The following is a 20,160-nucleotide window of genomic DNA, read 5'->3' as shown; positions in this document are numbered from 1 at the left end:
AGTAAGTATAAATTACTTGTATAGCAAGTGCGGTGGGGTTGCTGGGACAGGAAACAGACTCAGCCAGAGTTGGTGACCTACTTGCGCAGTGTCGCGACGAAGCTGTAGGCGTAGACGGCGATGCCGGTCATGAAGTAGGCGAAGGGCAGGCGGTAGCCCGTGTCGGCGGCGTCGCGGTTCGTGTAGTAGCCGTAGAAGATGGGCGAGTACTTGAGCACGCCGTCGAAGTCCCACAGCGTGTCCAGGTTGGTGGCCGTGCGCCGCTCGCGCGGTAGCATCTCCTTGCGCTCGCCCGCCGTCCGCGTGTCTGCCGTCAGCATCTGTCGCAAACGTGAGTTGCCTCTAGCATTCACCTTTATATAATACACTGAACCGTCAAAGAAACTGGTACAGGCATGCGTCTTCAAATACAGATATATGTAAATATGCAGCATCGCCTATATAAGACAAATCTCTGGTGCACTTGTTAGAATGATTACTGCTGCTACAATGGCAGATTAACAAGATTTAAGTGAGTTTGAACGTCGGCGCACGAGCGATGAAGTGAGGATTTTTCCGTACGACCACATCACGAGCGTACCGCGAATATCAGGAATCCGCTAAAACATTATCAAATCTGTCACATCGCTGCGGCCGGAAAATGATCCAACGGCGACTGAAGAGAATCGTTCAACGTGACAGAAGTGCAATCCTTCCACAAACTGCTGCAGATTTCAAAGCTAGGCCATCAATAAGTGTCAGCGTGTGAACCACTCAACGAAACATCATCGATATAGGCTTTCGGAGCCGAAGGCCCACTCGTGTACCCTTGATGACTGCACAACACAAAACTTTACGCCTCGCCTGTTCCCGTCAACACCGATATTGGATTGTTGATGACTGGAAACATGTTGCCTGGTCGGAGAGTCTCGTTTCAAACTGTATCGAGCGGATGGACGTGTGCTCGTATGGGGAAATCCTCATGAATCTATGGACCCAGCATGTCAGTAGGTGACTGTTCAAGCTGGTGGAGGCTCTGTCATGACGTGGGACGTGTGCAGTTGAAGTAATATGCGACTCCTGATAGGTATAGATACGACGCAGACACGTGACACGTACGTAGGCATCCATTCTACGGACTTGGGCAATTCCAGCAGGACAATGCGAAACCACACGTCCAGAATTGCTACAGATTGGCTCCAGGAACGCTCTTCTGAGCTTAAAAACTCTCGCTGGCCACCAAACTCCCCAAGCACGAACACTATTGAGCATATCTGGGATGCCTGCCAACGTGCTGTTCAGAAGAGATATCCACCTTCTCGTACTCTTACGGATTTATGGACAGCCCTGCAGGATTCTTGTGTCAGTTCCCTCCAGCACTAGTTCAGACATTAGACGAGTCCATGCCACGTCGTACTGCGGCACTTCTGCGTGCTCGCGTTGGCCTACAAGATGTTAGGCAGGTGTACCAGTTTCTTTGGTTCTTTAGTGTACGTCGCTGCCGTTATGCTACTAGCAGGCGGCTGTTCTGTCCCGCAAAGGTGCTCCTCATCGACTGGGTTGAAGTAAGAACTGTTTTGAGTCTAAGACACTACGAGGTCTAGAGTTCTTCAGCTTTGGATTGGTGGTATGATGAGTGACAAAGACGATTCTGTTACCGGACTGAGGTAAACGTGCCCTTCAGGAGACTGGGTACTTTTCCGGCTCTATCTCAAGTGAAAAATATCACGTATTTTTTCATGTAAAATTTCTTTTTTACTGGGTGGTTGCAACTGACGAGAAGCTACTTACGGAGATCCAGTGTGGGCTGTAATTATCGTACGACAGTGAAAGTTCGTAGATATGCTAATGCTTTAATATGGATCCGATTTATGCCGAGAAACAATTCCTTTCAATTTTGGCCACCAGGTGCAAACTACGAGCTTACCTGGGCGAAGATTCAGTTAAAACTACAGGCACCGAGCAGAGTACCATGCGACATTCAACGCCCATAGTTTTAATTGAATTATCGGTTGGCTGACGGGAAGGGTTTTGGACCGGACCTGAACATGTTTGTATGACGATGTTTGTATGACGATACGACGTCCACGCTGACATTTGACAAGTCGTAGCGTGAGTGAACGGTATGGCTATCAGGAAGAAGGACTGTGCATTCAGAATCGTCGACTGAAAGGCCTGCGGCGAAGCCCGATGACATTAAATAGTTCAAATTTGATAACACAGGTGAGTTTGGTGCCGCCTCGTGAAGAGGCAGGCCGCCTATCCCGGTGGAAGTTATTGACGAGGTTGCTGTTGCTGTAACTGACAATGCATCACGTGCTCGAGTAGCGCTAGTGCTCGCGCAATGTCACTGGATTTGTGCATCCCATCGTGAACAGCACGGGAAGTATTGCGGTCTGTATCTCACTGGTACCTGTACAAAATTTAGACGATGCAGCAAATGAAACCCCATGAACCGCAGCGACGTTCTGAATTTGGTCTTCAGTTTCTGGCATCGATCGAAGTTGTTGACATCTCGACGGGCAATATTCTGTCGAGTAAAGAGTCATTTTTTACACTACAGGGTGCAGTGAATACACAGAACTGCCGAATTTGGGGTGCAGTTAAACCGCTCGGCCTGCACGAAGAGCCGTTGTACTCTTAGTACGTGACTGTGTGGTGTAGAATCAAAGCATGTTTATTATCCGTCCGTTCGTCTTTGAAGAGAATGCACCAAGAGGGGCTGTCGGGTGTGCCGTCACGTTTGCAGGTTACCGAGACCTCCTTGAACATAATGTGATTCCTGCTTTGGAATGGTGCGACTTTGAGGAAACCACATACCACATTTTGTTCGTCCAGTGAAAGATCCGCTTAATGCAACCTTCCACGAAGATGTTCTCTCAATCACCTGATCTGAATCCATCTGACTTTTGACCCTGGAGATATCTGAGAAAGCATTTAGCAGGGGCACGTTGGGCTTGTTTCTGATCCGAAGCCGGCCAAGGTGGCCATGCGGTTCTATGCGCTTCAGTCCCTAACCACGGGACTGCTACGGTTGCAGGTTCGAATCCTGCCTCGGGCATGGATATGTGTGATGTCCTTAGTTAGTTAGGTTTAAGTAGTTCTAAGTTCTAGGGGACTGATGACCTAAGATGTTAAGTCCCATAGTGCTCAGAGCCATTTGAACCATTTTTTTCTGATCCGAAGGCCAGCATACATTTGCTACCGGAAGTGCTGCTAGCAACTGTTGATGACGTCCTTTCAGGTACGCAGCATCTCGTTGAAGTCTCAGATGCTCATAGTGAACAAATTGCGTAAGCGATAAGTAATCATAAATTCAACATTATACTTATCTCACTTTTTGACCTTTCCTGCCCATGTCCCGTTGCTAATCCGTTATGCAAGGAAATACTTCTATAAATCTTTCTTGTATTCACAGTGCCAGATTTGCACCTGGTGGCCAAAACTGGAACTTTTTTCCAGGCCTAAATTGGTTCGACATTAACGCATTAGAATACCTACTTACTTTCTCCGTCGTACGACAACTACAGCCCACACGATCTCTGTGAGTAGCTGCACTTTAATTCTAACCATTTTATACAGTTCCGGAGTTTACCTCAGTTAATTCAGAATACTTTACATTTATTTTGAAAAAAAATATAAGATGTACTGATGTTTACGCCGGCCGGGGTGGCCGAGCGGTTCTAGGCGCTACAGTCTGGAACCGCGAGACCGCTACGGTCGCAGGTTCGAATCCTGCCTCGGGCATGGACATGTGTGATGTCCTTAGGTTAGTTAGGTTTAAGTAGTTCTAAGTTCTAGGGGACTGATGACCTCAGCAGTAAAGTCCCATAGTGCTCAGAGCCATTTGAACCATACTAGTGTTTACGAAAGAACAATAACAAAAATTGATGCATTAGGTTTTCTGCAATGCTGTCTCAAATTTAGACAATATTTAATCCCATAACACACATGTGAGGCAGATCAAATTTTTACTAGAAATATATAACACGATGGCTGATACACTATACCTATTTAATTCCGCACATTATGTATATTAACGAGAAAAAATTTGATTATGTCTTACATTTTAATTTCTAGAATACTTTTCGTACTTAAAAGTTTTGTTTCTCTATAATTCAGTTGAAACCACAGTAAAGTTCACGTCTTGTAAATAGGTACAGACAACCGAAAATTAGAGGAAAAAACTCAAATTAACGCCATATGACTTCTATAATTTCGAAGTCATTTAAATTTCTTGCAGGACTTGCACAGAACAATTTGGGCCTGAAATCCTTGGTGTTACTTTTTTTTTCAGGTACTTGCAGGGAATCTGCATCATCACATTGTTCCCGTTTGGTCACTTCCGTTATGGAGGAAGATAAGATGCCCACATAACAATAACAGATCTACTGCAAACAGTGTCACTGTTAACATGAAAATCTGACTTATCACGAGACGGACCATGTGGAAGATTCTTCTCTACAGAATTGATACATAGCTTCCTCTCAATGGTGTGGTCTGTAAACTGCTTAACTATGAGTGTTTTCCTGCACATTAGAGCAGCTACACAGACAAATATCTGCAGCACTTAGGGAAGAAACTTTCAGTTGCACTTAAACAAAGCCAAAATAAGCAAAACCAAATTTGATGACTTACAGTCTCTGATGGATTTCTTTAATTGAAATGAAGGGGACGTTGTAGCATACACGACCTTCACTAAAATTTAATATACAGCGTCATTTTCCGTTCTGAATAGAATAATGTATATATCAGTCATGAAAGACAATAGACTTTTTCTTTAAACTTGATGTTGACGTAACTCAGGAAAGCAGCTTGGCTAAGCACGTTTCAGCAGATGTCTCTGCAGGTTAGAGTGTCGTGATCCCATACGGCGATAGCCATTTTAGCGGATGAAGCAAACCAGCAACTCGTTATATAAAGGGTAGTAAAATAAAACCCAACACCCGCTACAATGGGACCATGGAATGGTTCCATTCAAATGTAGCCAGCACACCCGTTAACACATTTATCCCGCTGGGAGATGAAACGAACAGTTCCTGTTTCGCAGAACGCGGTCGGTCACTGACGGATCCACAGCCACACCTACTGTTGGACTTCTTCGTCCGACTGAAACCGACGTCCATGGGTGTCTTTCTTCACGTCGCCGAAGATGTGAAACTCAGTTGGTGAAAGATCCGGACCGTACGGAGGATGTTGGAGGTCATCTCTGACAAAGCTTTTCACATAAGTTCCGGTAAGGTCATGATGACCTCCTTCTTCGACTGCAGGAGCCTTCTGCTCGTCGAGTTCCTCGAGACTGGAATCATAATCAGTGCTCACTTTTATAGAGACACTCGGCAGAAACTGCAGCGCCATAAAGTCAAAACGCCCGGACAGAAACATCCTGTCACACGATAATGCCCGCCCTCACACTGCGAATTGGACGATTTGCCAATTGGACGAAGACTACGCTTCATCGATATGGTTGGGAATCTCTGCAACATCCTCAGAACAGCCCGGGTCTTTCACTGTGTGATTTTCACATCTTTGGCGACATGAAAAAAGCCATGCATTGATGTCGGTTTCAGTAGGACGAGGAAGTGCAAGATTGGTTGCCTTTGTGGATCGGTCAGCGTCCGATGTCCTTCTACAAAAGAAGACTTGATCATCTCGTCTCCCAGTGGGACACATGACTTAACGCGTATGATGATTACTTTGGATGAAACCGTTCCTTGGTCCCGTTGTGGAGGTTTTTTTTCATTTGACTGTTCCTCATACATTCAAGTGACACCTTCATCGAAATTCTGGGAAGCTATCGCTACCTTTTCTTGCTTCATAACTGAGAACTTGCCAAGTTCATTCTCGCAACTTTCACGAGTTTTATACAAAGTAATAAGCTGCCTACTATTGAAATACAGTATCTATACGTCTGACGTTTGTACAGAAATGCTCACCGGGCTCGGTGATGCAGTCAGTAAACGCTGGACTATTAAATTAAAGATCTGGTATTCAACACCACAGTTATCCTTGGTTTTCTTTCATTTCTCGCTTTTTTCGGATTTGTTAATTATTTGTTAAAGTGAGAAATGGCAAGTGGCGCCAAGATTTGGAGTCCATGTTAAACCGGAGAAGCTAGTTCTAAATTTAGGCTGCTATCCCCTGCTGGTCCTCTTTGGTAAGGGTCCCACATGCCTGATAAACCTTCAAAGATGCACGACTGTTTTGTAAACAGTCTCCTTTGTAGACGCTCTCTTTAGCTGTTCTTTGAGCATGCCGCTTTAGAATCCTGGAATTAGTTTCCCGTTCAGTTTAGGAAGGTTGTACACTTTTGCCTATAGCAGTCCCATATTACTGACAATGTTATGGAGCCTTCTTCTTATCAGATTTTTATGTGTGAACCGAGCACACCAATTCTTTAAAAGACGTTGTCTTTCTCAGACACTGAAAAAAAAACATGCATTTCGGAGTTGACAGCAAACGATGCTCTGATGGCAGTGAGAAGTTCGTGAAATATGCGACGCACGTGTCTGAACACTTACGAAACTCCTTCACCAATTTGCTACGAAATCCATTTTTAAGCATTACTGTTAAAAACACAGTACAGCAAGCAAACTGCCCAGCGCGGACTTACTTTCCAGGACATGCCTGAGATACATCCCTGTTCTGCTGCTTGGGTATTGCGCAGTTTGTATACACATGTCAGATGTGGTAACGAGCTTAAATGCATTTGCGCACGTCACGAGCTGAAATACATTCATAATATGAAAGGAGTAACAAAAAATTTAGAGATTTGCATTTATAACGAGCTCGTAACTCTAGAATCATCTTGTTGCTCCCACCTCTTCTCGACGATCACATGCGTCCATATTTAAAAAACAATATAAGTCCTGTTTGGGCCAGCGTCTCGCACTTAAGCGAGGCACCATGCATGTATCCATCATGCTTGATCAACTTTCCCCGAGGTTATAAATGATTTCTGCCAATGATTACTTTAAATATTTTTTTCTTTTGACATTTTTATTTCTGTTCCCTGTGCTCGACATCACGTTGCCGTGGCTGGTAAGCTTCACTACGAATGCGTGTAACTTGATAATCTAGTTCTAATTGGCTCCATTAGCTGAGTCGTCATTGTTCGCTTGATTGGAATGCAGGACAGTCCAATGCATACAACTGACTTAGGTCACCTGAACAGACCCCCCACACTTCCTACCACAGTACCAAAATTTCGCTGTACTTTAGTCAATTAGCAGAGCGTACGTGGAAGACCTGTACATTGGCCTGAAAGACCCCAAGATCTCACCCAGTTAAACTTCTGCCTCTGGGACTATATGAAATCCGGGAGGTATACTACGCATGTGGAATAAATACACAAATCAAAAATTTTTTTCATCTCCCCGGTTCCCAGAACTCCTGAAGATAGACGTCGACTGTGGATATTGTATCACAGACACATTCCCTCCCCCCCCCCCCCCACCCCCCTGCGGGCCCAGGGGTCAGAATAGGCCCGAGGTATTCCTGCCTGTCGTAAGAGGCGACTAAAAAGGAGTCTCACACCTTTCGGCCTTTTTGTGATGGTCCCCTGCAGGGTTTGACCTCCATTTTTCAAAACTTTCCTGAAGAGCGAGCCAATTGGGGAAGGGCTCCTTACATGGTGCATCGTGTCCGTCGTGCATTGAGATCTTTTGCCCACTTTCTCGTCGTGGCATTACAGTCCTGCTCATCCTCCATCTCTTGAGTAAGGCCACCTTCCTCGATGCGTTTTCCTCCACCCACTATGCAGTGGCGTTTTCTGCGCCGACGAGGACCATGGAATTCTTTGAACCCAATATCCAGCGTGGTAGCCAGTCCGTTGTGATGGGGCCGCCATATATCCTATTGGTTGTAGCCCTCTGACTACACAGAGCTCGATCTCCTGATGCCTGCGCCTTGAACTCACCATGAATGCCAAGGAGTAGATGCCCGTCGCTTTGGGGCATCGGGACTCCCGGCAATGGCCATCCTGCCAGGTGGCCTTTGCTGCAGCTAGGTGGCGTCCATAGGGAGGGCCCCTGGTCAGAATGGGTGGCATCAGGGCGGATGACACGCAATTAAGCGTAGTACCTCCTCTCGTGCTGTTGGTCAAACTCCAGCAGTCTCCAAGCGATCGAGGTCTAACTTCAATGTCAAGAAATACGACCCCAAATCGTTCCCTTCTCTGGCCACACCATGGGAGGAACGCCAGGCTAAGAATGGCAGCATAGCCTATTCAACCCGGGACCTCGTATGTATGAGAGCTAATGGGGACTCTTCTGTCTCGATGAAGCTTCAGTTTTTTGCACAGCATTTAGAGGGCAAGTTTGGGGAGGTAGAGGGCTTGTCCAAAATGCGTTCTGGGTCAGTCTAGATAAAAACGGCATCCTCTGCCCAGTCACGGGCATTACTCACTTGTGACAAGCTGGGGAATGTTTCTGTTACCATCAAGCCTCATAAGAGCTTAAATATGGTCCAGGGTATTATATTCAACAGGGACCTTCTTTTGCAGTCTGACAACGAGCTGCGCGCCAACTTAGAGCGACGAGGAGTTCATTGCGTCCAGCACGTCCATCGGGGTCTGAGGGATAATCAGGTTGTCACCAGTGCCTTCATCTTGGCCTTCGAGGGTGACACATTACCCGCTGTGATGTCAAGTCATATATCCGTCCCCCAATGCGGTGATTTAAGTGCTGGAAGTTTGGCCATACGTCTTCCCGCTGTATTTCCAGCATCACATGTCGAGATTGTGGACGTCCATCCCATCCCAATACTCCATGCGTCCCGCCTCCCATCTGTGTTGCTCCCACATCACCAACCTCAGGAGCACTGTCCCCCAACCATCAGGGACACTGGTCCCCACTTTTCAGCTGGAGAAGCGTAAGTCTTCTTCGGCTCCTCTCGCTAGGAAGGGGCCCCTTGGGTCACTCCTTGCCCAGATTTCTGCTAGTGGGCAAGATGATACCTGTCAGTGGCTGAACACCCAAAAGCAGCTGGTCATAGGGCTTTATGATCATCCTCAGTCCCAGAGACTGAATCAGTGAAGCCCTCCCAGCCAGAGAAACCCAAGGATCAGCGAGAGAAATCCAGAAAGAAGACCCCTAAGACAAAGGGAATTGAGGTGGCACCCACACCAGCGCTATCTACAAGCTCTGTGTCTGAGGTGAAGATTCTGGCATCTGCTGAGGACCTAGATCTCTCCAGACCCTCAGACACAATGGATATAGCCTGTTCAGGAAATAAGTCGGTGGCAGCAGGTGACTCTGAGGCGTAGACTGCCTCATTGAGTGTTTCATGGCTTCCCAGTCTCACGATCACATCATCCTCCAATGGTATTGCGGTGGTTTTTTCCACCGCCTGGCTGATCTACAGCAACTGTTAAGCTTTATACCTGCTTTCTGCATTGCTCAGGAGGAAACCTGGTTCCCGGCAGTGCGGACCCCTACCCTTCATGGCTACAGGTGATATTACAAGACCCATAGCGAATATAATAGAGTGTTAGGCGGAGTTTGTGTTTATGTCCTGAACTCGGTATGTAGTGAACCTGTGCCCCTTCAAACTCCTCTTGAAGCTATGGCTGTCAGGATATGGACGATCTCGGGAAATAATTGTCTGCAATGTATATCTCCCTCCAGATGTACTCCTGAAAGTATTGGCTGCACTGATTGATCAGCTCCCTAAACACGTCGAAAATTTACTGTCCCAATTCGATCTCTGCCTCTTAAATACTGGGCCGACACGCATTTCAGTGTGGCTCATGGTGGTTACTCGGCCACTGATTTATCAATGTGCAGCCCAGGACTCATCCCATCCATCCATTGGAGAGCACATGGTGGTAGAGACCACTTCCCTATCTTCCTGTCACTCCACCAGAGTCATGCCCACGGACGCCTACTCAGATGGGCTTTAAAGAAGGTTTAATCTTCCCCACGTGGTGCTATCGATGTTGTGAGTGGGCAGGTCACTACAACGATAATTTCTACCGTGGAAAACACGATCCCTCGTTCTCTAGGGTGCCCCCGGCGAAAGACAGTCCGTTGATGGTAGCCGAAAGTCGCTGAGGCAATTAAAGAGCGTCGGCGAGCTCTACAGCGACATAAGCGGCACTCTTCCCTAGAATACCTAATAGCCTTTAAGCGGCTCCGTGCCCGCGTTCGCCTGTTTATAAAACGACGGAAACAGGAGCAGACGACACGATCTGGCGACATCATATCCTTGCCAAATTGTATGATTGGGGCCTCTGGGGCCCGCTCCTGATTTTTATCTAAAAGTTCCTGTCGCTCCTACTTTCCGTGTCCAGGTTGGTGCCTTCCATAGTTCCCCTTGTATACAGGAGAAGGGCGTTCTGCATGTTTCCATATTGAGTGTATATTTTTAGCGGCCATCAACGGCCTAGGAGCAGCAGAAGGGCCGTCGGTCTCATCTTCGCTGTATGCAGACGACTTCTGCATTTCGTATTGCTCCTCCAATACTGGTGTTTCTGAACGGTGCCTAGAGGGAGCCATTCACAAGGCGCAGTCATGGGCTCGAGCCCACGGCTTCCAGGTTTCAGCTGCGAAGTCGTGTGTCATACACTTCTGTCTGTGTCGTACCGTGCATACGGAACCTGACGATCCACTCACTGTAATGGAGACGTATAGATTCTTAGGACTGGTTTTCGGAGCACGATTGACTTGGCTACCTCATCTTCGTCAGCTTAAGAGGGAGTCCTGGCAGCACCTCAGTGTTTTCCGCTGCCTGAGCAACACCAACTGGGGTGCTGATCGCTCTACGCTGCTGTAGCTCTACGGAGTCTAGTTTACGGTTCGGCGGCGCCCTCAGCATTGCTTTTACTCGACACAGTGCACCACTGTGGCGTTCGCCTAGCGCCGGGAGCTGTTAGAACGAGTCCAATGACCAGTGTCCTGTTCGAGGCTGGAGTCCTCCATTGCGGATCCGACGTGCACAACTACTCGCCACCTATGTTGCACACATTCGTAGTTCTCCTGAGCATCCGAATTACCGTCTCTTTTTCCCACCCGCGGCAGTTCATCTCCCGCATCGGCGGCCCTTCTCTCCGAACTAGAGTCTTCCTTTTACTACCTCTACTTGAGGTCCATTCACGTACATCTTCATGGTGTACACCTCGGCCGAAACTTCGTCTGGACTTTTTGCATGGCCCTAGGGACTCCATTAACCCAGCCACTCTCCTCTGTCACTTCATCTAGATTCTTGACGTGTTCTGGCACTCTAAAGTTGTTTACACCGACGGCTCGATGGCTGATGGTCTATGTCCACAGAGGCCATATTGAACAGCATTCCTTGCCCGCTGGCTGCAGTGTATTCACTGCAGCGCTTGTGGCCATATTTCGTACACTTCAGTACATCCGATCCTATTCTGGTGAGTCGTTTCCTCTCTGTTTTGACTCCCTGAGCAGCTTACGAGCTACCGACCAGTGCTACTCTCGCCATCCTTTGGTAGCGAAAATCCAGGAGTCCATCTCTGCCCTGGAACTGCCCAGTCGTTCCGTGGTGTTTGTGTGGACCCCAGAACACGTCGGAATCCCAGGCAACGAACTTGGTGAAATGCTGGCCAAACAGGGTACTCGGAAACCGATCCTGAAGATGGTCATCTCTGAAACTGACCTGCGTTCTGTCTTAAGCCCCAAGGTTTTTCGGCTTTGGGAGACGGAGTGACATAACAGTATGCACAACAGACTGCGTGTCGTTAAGGAGACTGAGAATGTGTAGAAGTGTTCCCTGCGGGCTTCTCGCAGGAAATCAGTTGTCCTTTGTCATCTCTACATTGGCCATAGGTGGCTCACACATGGTTACTTCCTTCATCGTGAGGACCCACCTCAGTGCCGCTGTGGCTCCCAAATGACTGCCCACTTTTAGCCGCTCTGCGGCGGACTTTTAACTTTCCCAGCATCCTACCTTCGGTGTCGGGCGACAATGCCTCAACAGCAGCTTTAGTTTTACGTTTTATTCTTGAGGGTGGGTTTTATCATTTGATCTGAGTTTTAGCACATGTCCTTTGTCACCCTGTGTCCTGCACCCTAGGGCTTATAGCGCGCAGGTTTTAATGTGTTACAAAGTGCTATTTTATTCTCATTCTTGTTTTTAATTTCCTCTCCCTGTTTCTTGCGTCTCTCTGTGATTTTCTTCTCCTGTTTTGTTCATTGTAGTATTTGTGGTTCTTCTGTCGTTCTTCTGGTTCTTCCTTTCTCCTGTTATTGTGCCGTACGTCTTCTTTGTTTTCTTCTTTCCCTTGAGGAATTGTTCTACTGGGAACAAGGGAACGTTGACCTCGCAGTTTGGTCCCTTTCTCCCCCTTTTAAACCAACCAACCAACATTCCCTTTGGCTGTTTAGAGATGTCACTAAACCCGTCCAGAGATGTAAACAACCATGCATCAGCAGTGCCTATTAGACGGAGAGGGTCCAACAGCCGATCAGTTCCTCTCATTCCACCAGGAAGGAGGAACACAGCTCAAGCATGCCTAAACGGTCAATACCACGGTTCGATCGCTTCCGCGTTGTTTCTTTGTGTCAGAAAGGGCTCTCAGCAAGGGTAATGCCCACGCGTCTGGGAGTGAACCAAAGCGATGTTGTTCGGACACGGAGGAGATACAGAGAGACAGGAAATGTCGATGACATGCATCATTCAGGCCGCCCAAGGGCTACTACTGCAGTGAATGACCAATACCTACGGATTGTGGCTCGGAGGAACCCTGTCAACAACGCCACCATGTTGAATAATGCTTTTCGTGCAACCACAGAACGTCGTGTTACGACTCAAACTATGCGCAACAGGCTGCACGACGCGCAACTTCACTCCCAACGTCCATGGCGAGGTCCATTTTTGCAACCACGACACCATGCAGCACGGTACAAATGGGACCAACAACATGCCGAATGGACCGCACAGGATTGGCATCACGTTCTCTTCGTCGATGAGTGTCGCATATACCTTCAAGCAGACAACCGTCGGAGACGAGTTTGGAGGCAACCCGATCAGGCTGAACGCCTTAGACACATTGTCCAGCGATTGCAGCAAGGTGGAGGTTCCCTGCTGTTTTGGGGTGGCACCATGTGGGGCCGACTTAAGCCACTGGTGGTCATGGAAGGCGCCGTAACGGCTGTACGATACGTGAATGCCATCCTCCGACCGATAGTGCAACCATATCGGCAGCATATTGGCGAGGCATTCGTTTCCATGGACGACAATTCGCGCCCCCATCGTGCACATCTTGTGAAAGACTTCCTTCAGGATAACGACATCGCATCGACTAGAGTAGCCAGAATGTTCTCCAGACATGAACCCTATCGAAACATGACTGGGATAGATTGAAAAGGGCTGTTTATGGACGACGTGACCCACCAATCACTCTGATGGATCTATGCCTAATCGCTGTTGAGGAGTGGGACAATTTGGACCAACAGTGCCTTGATGAACTTGTGAATAGTATGCCACAACGAATACAGGCATGCACCAATGCAAGAGGACTTGCTACTGGGTATTAGAAGTACGGGTGTGTACAGCAATCTTGACCACCATCTCTGCTCACGGTATGGTGGTACAACATGCAATGTGTGGTTTCCATGAGCAATAAAAGGGCGGAAATGATGTTTATGTTGATCTGTATTCCAATTTTCTGTGCAGGTTCCGGAACTCTCGGAACTGAGATGATGCAAAACTTTTTTTGATGTGTACAGTTACAAGAAATCTTGAAGCGGCTACACGCATACCGAACACATAACACTTTTTACACTGAACAGGGACGCTCTGCTACGCCGATATCGGCTCTACACTGAAGTTTATCATGGTCATTCCGATTTATTGTAACATTGATCAGACCAATAAAGGAATGAAACAATATGAGCGCACACTCCGCTGCAGAGCGAAAATCTCATTCTGGAAATTTAACACTGTTTCATTCTCACTCACACCGAAAAATTTACTGGATGTCCCCCACCCCGGAATGCATATTCGACACCTGGCTGCTCAACCAAATATGTCTGTTTAAGCACGTCTCTCAGCCTGTGCACTGAATGTTTGGACACACTCTGTATAACAATTTAAAGAAGGTCCTAAAGAAACAAACGTTCTACTGAACAAGGCAATACAAAGACAAAATATGTTATAGGCGTAATTTTTGTTTCAATCATTACTGGTTCAAACATGTTTGTGTTTTACAGAACTGACTAAAAGTGCCCATTGATGCTGACACAGACATGTCAAAAAATGTTTGGGCTATATATAGGGCGTTTGTTTTAACTTGAAACAACTACATACCTCGAACCCAACGCATCGCACACAAAAAAATGTTCTAGGTGGAAAATTAATATTAGTCCGCAGAAAAGGCAGATCTGCACTCCTATATTTTTGAGATGTACTGGGTGTATAATTAAACTTTTCCTACTTAACACATTATAACACGAAAACTAATTACCATGCGAGTACCAAATTTGGCAGCATTAACGTCCAGAGTACGGGGTGATGATCATGCATCATAGCGCCACCGTGCAGATACAACTATGACCGCCAGGTGCTGTGATCAGCCATCGTTATTCATAGTCTCACACACCTGACCAGTCGCAATACACTTATTGACATCTCAACATGAGCTTGGACAAAAGGAGCATGGCATTATTGGTGAAGCTGTATAACGAAAACAGTAATGTTGCAGTTGCAGTTCGAGAATATGGCCGGCTGAAAGGATTATGGAAGGGTCCTCTTTCCCCATCTGCTGTGCGGAACATGATGAAGTTCCGATCAACTGGAGAACTGGGCGAAGGGACCGACGACCGGTTGCACCACAGGTGGTTGATGGAGCGGCTGCTGCTATGGCGGACAACACTGCGCCCATTTCCTGATCGCCAGGCAGTGCGCGTGCTGCGTCACGACAGCTGAACATCCCGCGATCCACTGTATGGAAGATGTTTCGTACCATTCTCAAATGATATCTGTACAAGATCCATATCGTACAACAGATTGCATCACAGGACGCACAACGACGGGTTGACTTCGCTCTCTACTTTTTCGTAAGGATTGAAGTTGTCCTATGGACAGACGAAGCTCATTTTTCTCTGACGGGTGAGGTGAACATACAGAACTGCCGAGTGTGGGGATCTTCACCTCCTGTCCTGTGAATGAAGTTCCTCTGTATGGTGAACGTGTCACTGTATGGCTTCACGGCTACGTTCATCATTAGCCCATTCTTTCTTGAACAGGCTGGAGCTCAAGTACCAAAGACGTGCAATGTGACGCCAGCGTTACTGCGATATGTTTCGCCAGCATGTCATACCCGCCCTACAGGCGAGAGACGCATTGAACTAAACAGTTTTTATGCAAGATGGGACCCCACTGCACATTGCTCATAAAATTCACCTGCTTTTCCGAAACATATTTGTAAACGATCGAATTATCAGCCGCTCGTTTCCAGATGCTTGGTCGACACGACCACCTCATCTCACTACTAGTGATTTCTGGTTGGGGGTGGGGAGGGGGGGGGGTGGGGGAACATTCACACATGTGCTGATCTGAAGCGCAGCATATCAAGAGAGACAGCCAGCATAGCTACGGGCATGTTTCGTTCTGCTGTGCAGAATGCGATACTGAGCTTTCAGATTCTTCTTGACACTGATGGGCGCCATATTGAGCCCCTTTTGTAGCAGTAATGGTACAGGTATGTAATGGTATGATGTACCTTTGCAGCACGTTAAAAGTGTTTCAGTCGAATTGATTCTGCATTATTTCTCCTTCCCAAGTCCTTAACACTAATGTTACCAAGTATGGTCCTCGTACGGTAGTTAGTTTTCGCGTTATAACGCGTTAAATAGGGAAAGTTTTCAGGAGCAGCAGACCAGTCACATTACAACATTACAGTTCGACAGATGCACGCGCTGATAGCTCTGACGAATGTCGCGTCGCACTGCGCTCACCTCTGGGATGGCGACGAAGGCGACCAGCAGCACGGTGATGACGAGGTTGACCCAGAAGAGCCAGCGCAGGAAGGTGAAGTAGGAGGCCACCACAGAGCCGAAGTGCGACTCGATCTGCTTGATGCGCAGCTCCCACGGGATCAGCGCGTTCATCAGGTTGTCCAGCTCGCGCCGGGTGTGCTGCCACCGCTGCACAGAGACAGCCAGACACGTCCCATACTCCACTCTGCTCACACATAGCACCAGCGCCGTGCTACTTTTATTTTAGACCTGTGAACTGCACAATGTTGTACTGTTGGCAATGTATACGAGGTGCGACAATAAAGTAATGAGACTGATTTTCTCTGCAAGATGTCACAATATCTTTGACCTTGGTCTATAAGCTGTTTCTAGTCCAAGCGGCACACTGATGCAACCGCTCAGTCGTGAGTTGTGATGTAATAAGTTATGTTTGTATTTCTCGTCATGGAAATGGAACCGCATAATATTGCGCAACGGTATGACATTTCTTTTTGCATTAAATTGGGTGAAAACGCGACGACAACTTACGGGAAGCTTCAGAAGGCTTTTGGAGAGGAGGTTATTTCAAGAGCTCAAGTTTTTCGTTGGCATAAAATGTTTAGTGAAGGCAGAACGAATGTTGAAGATGAAGACCGCAGTGGACGACCATCAACCTCACGGACGGATGTCAACTTGGCCAGGGTACGTGAACTCTTACGATCTAATCGAAGATTGTCTGTGAAAATAATTGCAGAAGAACTGAACATAAATCGAGACGGTTCGTCTAATAATAATATTGAAGATCTTGGTATGAGAAAGATTTGTGCAAAAATGGTCCCCAAAAATCTCACATCACAACAGCGAGGAACACGGAAAAATGTGGCAGCCGATCTGTTAGAGCAAACGGAAACCAATCCAGAATAGTTGAGCCGTGTTATCACTGGCGATGAAAGTTGGTTTTTTCAGTACGATCCAGAGACTAAAGCCAAAGTTCGCAATGGTGTTCAAACGCATCAAACAGACCAAAAAAAGCTCTCATGTCAAAGTCAAAAGTGAAATGCATGCTTGCGTGCTTCTCTGATTCCAAGGGAATTGTTCATAATGAGTGGGTGCCTCCTGGACATACAGTTAATCAATATTACTACAAAGAAATTTTAGAACGATTTTGTAAAATAGTTCTTCGTGTCCGTGCCAACATTGCTGATAACTGGATTCTGCATCACGATAATGCGCCATCCCATACTGCTCTGTCAGTACAGAAATTTTTAATCTCAAAACAAATTTCAGTGCTACCACAGCCACCTTATTCACCAGATATCGCTCCGTGAGACTTTTTTCTATTTCCAAGAGTCAAAACGTCGGTCAAGGACACCATTTTCAAAAAACACAAGATGTCCAAAAAGCTGTGACGAAGGTCTTGAACGATATTACAGAAGATGAGTTCCAGAAATGTTACCATCAATGGCAGAAGCGCTGGAAAAAGTGTGTGCAATCAGAATGGAACTACTTTGAAGGAGACGACGCTAAACTTGACTAAAACGGTAAGCAACATTTTTTTTCACATCAGTCTCATTATTTTATTGTCGCACCTCGTATACCAAAACCGTGTTTATATGGGTTTATAATCGCTTAGCGGACAAATGGACATTTCTCGCGTATTTGTCAGTCTTCTATTAGAAACGAGAGCAAAAAATGAACTGGGTTTGTAGTGATGTAAAAAAAAAAATTTCATTTTCATGTATTCGTGAAAACTCCTTTGAAATTATAGAACTGTCGTACCAAGAAATATGCGCGATGTACAAATGTGTAATTACAGTATTCAGTTTATGAAACATGAAGTCGGGCACTTTCTGTACGCTGAGCGCAGCTGCTTCGCATGTCTACAACGCGGCTTTGCAAACGTCTCTGTGCCGAAGACTCTTCATAGCTCTATGGCCAGCTACAGTTTTCGACTACAGCCGTTTGCTCTTCGCAGTTGATAGCTATCAAAATTACTGGCAGGCGTCAGGGATTTCCTTGACTCGACTGGAGGAGTGTCTTCGTTATAAAGAATGTATGTATTATAACTTCATGCACGATGTGGGAATTTTTCATGTATGTCATTGTTTACGAAGACATATCTGCTCATCTATGTGTCCTACAATGGTATACTTTTGTAGGTACATTCAGCAGCGTATGTTGGTACTACCAGCTAAATACGTTGCGAATAGAGTTAGAAGAAAAGCCATGCACAATGCAGCAGTTTTTCACTCATCTCAATGTTTATGATGTCATATCTTCTGAACTACGATACGTAGATGGTTTTTACCTCCAAAGGGATGATTGTTGCCTGACAATAGGGGACACTTGTACACACACATGCACGCACACACACACACACACACACACACACACACACAAACACACACACACACACACACACACACACACACACACATCCATTTTTATAATCCGAATGCATGTCATCACGTAGCAAACATTTCAATACTCGGCGACGGTGTACTGAATTTATGAACAACCGCTCCAGTTCGTGAAAAGCTATTAATTTTATACATGAACAATATCGGCTTTCTCACTTAAGCTGTTTTCTAATAGAATTTAAGACAGAAAGGGCAAATGCAACCAGTCCTTGTACATTATGATACAATGAATATTTATCTTAAAAAACAGAAATGTACGCGTTCCAAAGTGAAAAACTTTATATTTACACATGTAGACTGTAAGCAAACAAAAAAGAAAAATATATACATATGTCTTACATTGTGCTATAGTAAAGCAGTATCTAATGATTAAGAAAGTCAAAGTCAGGAAAATTTAAGTGGTGTGCCCAATAATATTGGAAGAGGAAGGGCATATCATGATTGAAAACTATACAGTTTCATTAATTAAAATCGAAAAGGACTTTCTAATTCCTCATACGAGGAAGGGATACTATAAGGCCAAATGCGTAGGAAATTAATGTCCACTTGCAAAAATTCGTGGAAATGAGCCTCAACAAACTGTGTACACTAGCAAACACCAGTTTCCTGGAAACGTGCCGCCGCTTTGTTGATAACTTTCTTCAAAGGCGCTTCACAATTCCATAGCTGCGTTCAGGCATTACTGAACATGCACTTGTCTTGTCACTAGTCCACATCGCGTCCATGACACGCCGGCGACTTGTGCAGCTCCTTCTGTTTAACGCTAGAAGACGTAACTTTAAGCTTTGGGTGGACGCACCGTCCACTGTAAAAATTTAGGAATTTAATTGAATTTAAACAACTACTTTTACGTTCGAATTGGTGAAGCACGCAATAAAAATTTTTAACATGTCGAAATATAATTCCTTTTAATATGAAGGCAAGCCAATAATTTTAATTTATCAAAGTGTACAGGTTTAATAATCACGACGTGCACATTTTGCTCTGCGACGATATTGGGCACACCGCTTTTAAATCTGTCCTTCACTTTCTTAAATAGCTGACTCTTCTTCTTCGCAGCGCACTTTCAGCTATAACTTTGTTTTCTCTTTCTAATGTTCCTATACTGTTACCTGTGTAAAGTTAAAGTATCACGTCGAAACCCCTACATTTCTGTTTAGTAAATAATTTAAAAATTCATTTTATTATTATGTACAACATTTGATCACACTTAAAATGCCACTTTCAGATACCACTAGAAAACAGCTTCAATACGAATGCCTTTGGTCGCGGACTGAACTAAAGCACTTTTTGGCAACCGGAGCCATTATTCATCGATAATTTTTTGTTTTAAAAGAATTGATTCATCAGACGAAGTAACAATTCAGGCACTAATTTGCTGGTTTTGATAGTCATGTAAAACATTTATTTGAACTGCAGCAGTTGTTTAGTATAATGCCACAGAAGCAGTATAACTGAAGATGATGACAACAAAACGGTAGACTTCTCCATCGAGATACGTTATCGTGCTCTACAATGTAAAACTGATATTCACAGACGCTACGTCTGCGTCGGTATATACGAGAGCGTGACGACATGCGATGCCCCCGATTTTTTATGCGAAAACACTTAAAGTCATTTAAATAAAACATTCTACATATTTATTTTTCTTGTTTACATAATTATTTCTTAACGTAGTTACCTTGCCGACGGACGCGTTTCCTCCAACGAGAGACAAGTTTGTTGATACCGCCACTAGGATGTTTGACTTTGTTGATACAGCCACAACCTCGCCCCTATTCGCACCGCTTCATCACCATCAAAGTGAAGTCCTCGAAGGTGTTATTTGAGTTCTGGAAACAGAT

General features: G+C 45.8%; 1 protein-coding gene across 1 annotated transcript in view; it reads right to left on the bottom strand.

Annotated features, from left to right (window-relative positions):
- The window catches only part of LOC124613450 (transmembrane channel-like protein), a 173,439-nt gene that overhangs the window by 65,077 nt on the left and 88,202 nt on the right, over positions 1–20,160 (bottom strand). Inside the window, 2 exon segments of the mRNA XM_047142153.1 lie at positions 82–287; positions 15,831–16,085. Of these exon segments, the coding sequence (XP_046998109.1) occupies positions 82–287; positions 15,831–16,085 (461 nt within the window).

This window comes from Schistocerca americana, chromosome 4 (genome assembly GCF_021461395.2).
Source record: "Schistocerca americana isolate TAMUIC-IGC-003095 chromosome 4, iqSchAmer2.1, whole genome shotgun sequence".
Classification (NCBI taxonomy): domain Eukaryota; kingdom Metazoa; phylum Arthropoda; class Insecta; order Orthoptera; family Acrididae; genus Schistocerca; species Schistocerca americana.
The sequence above is the reverse complement of the archived record's forward strand: the minus strand, read 5'-3'. Positions and strand labels throughout refer to the sequence as shown.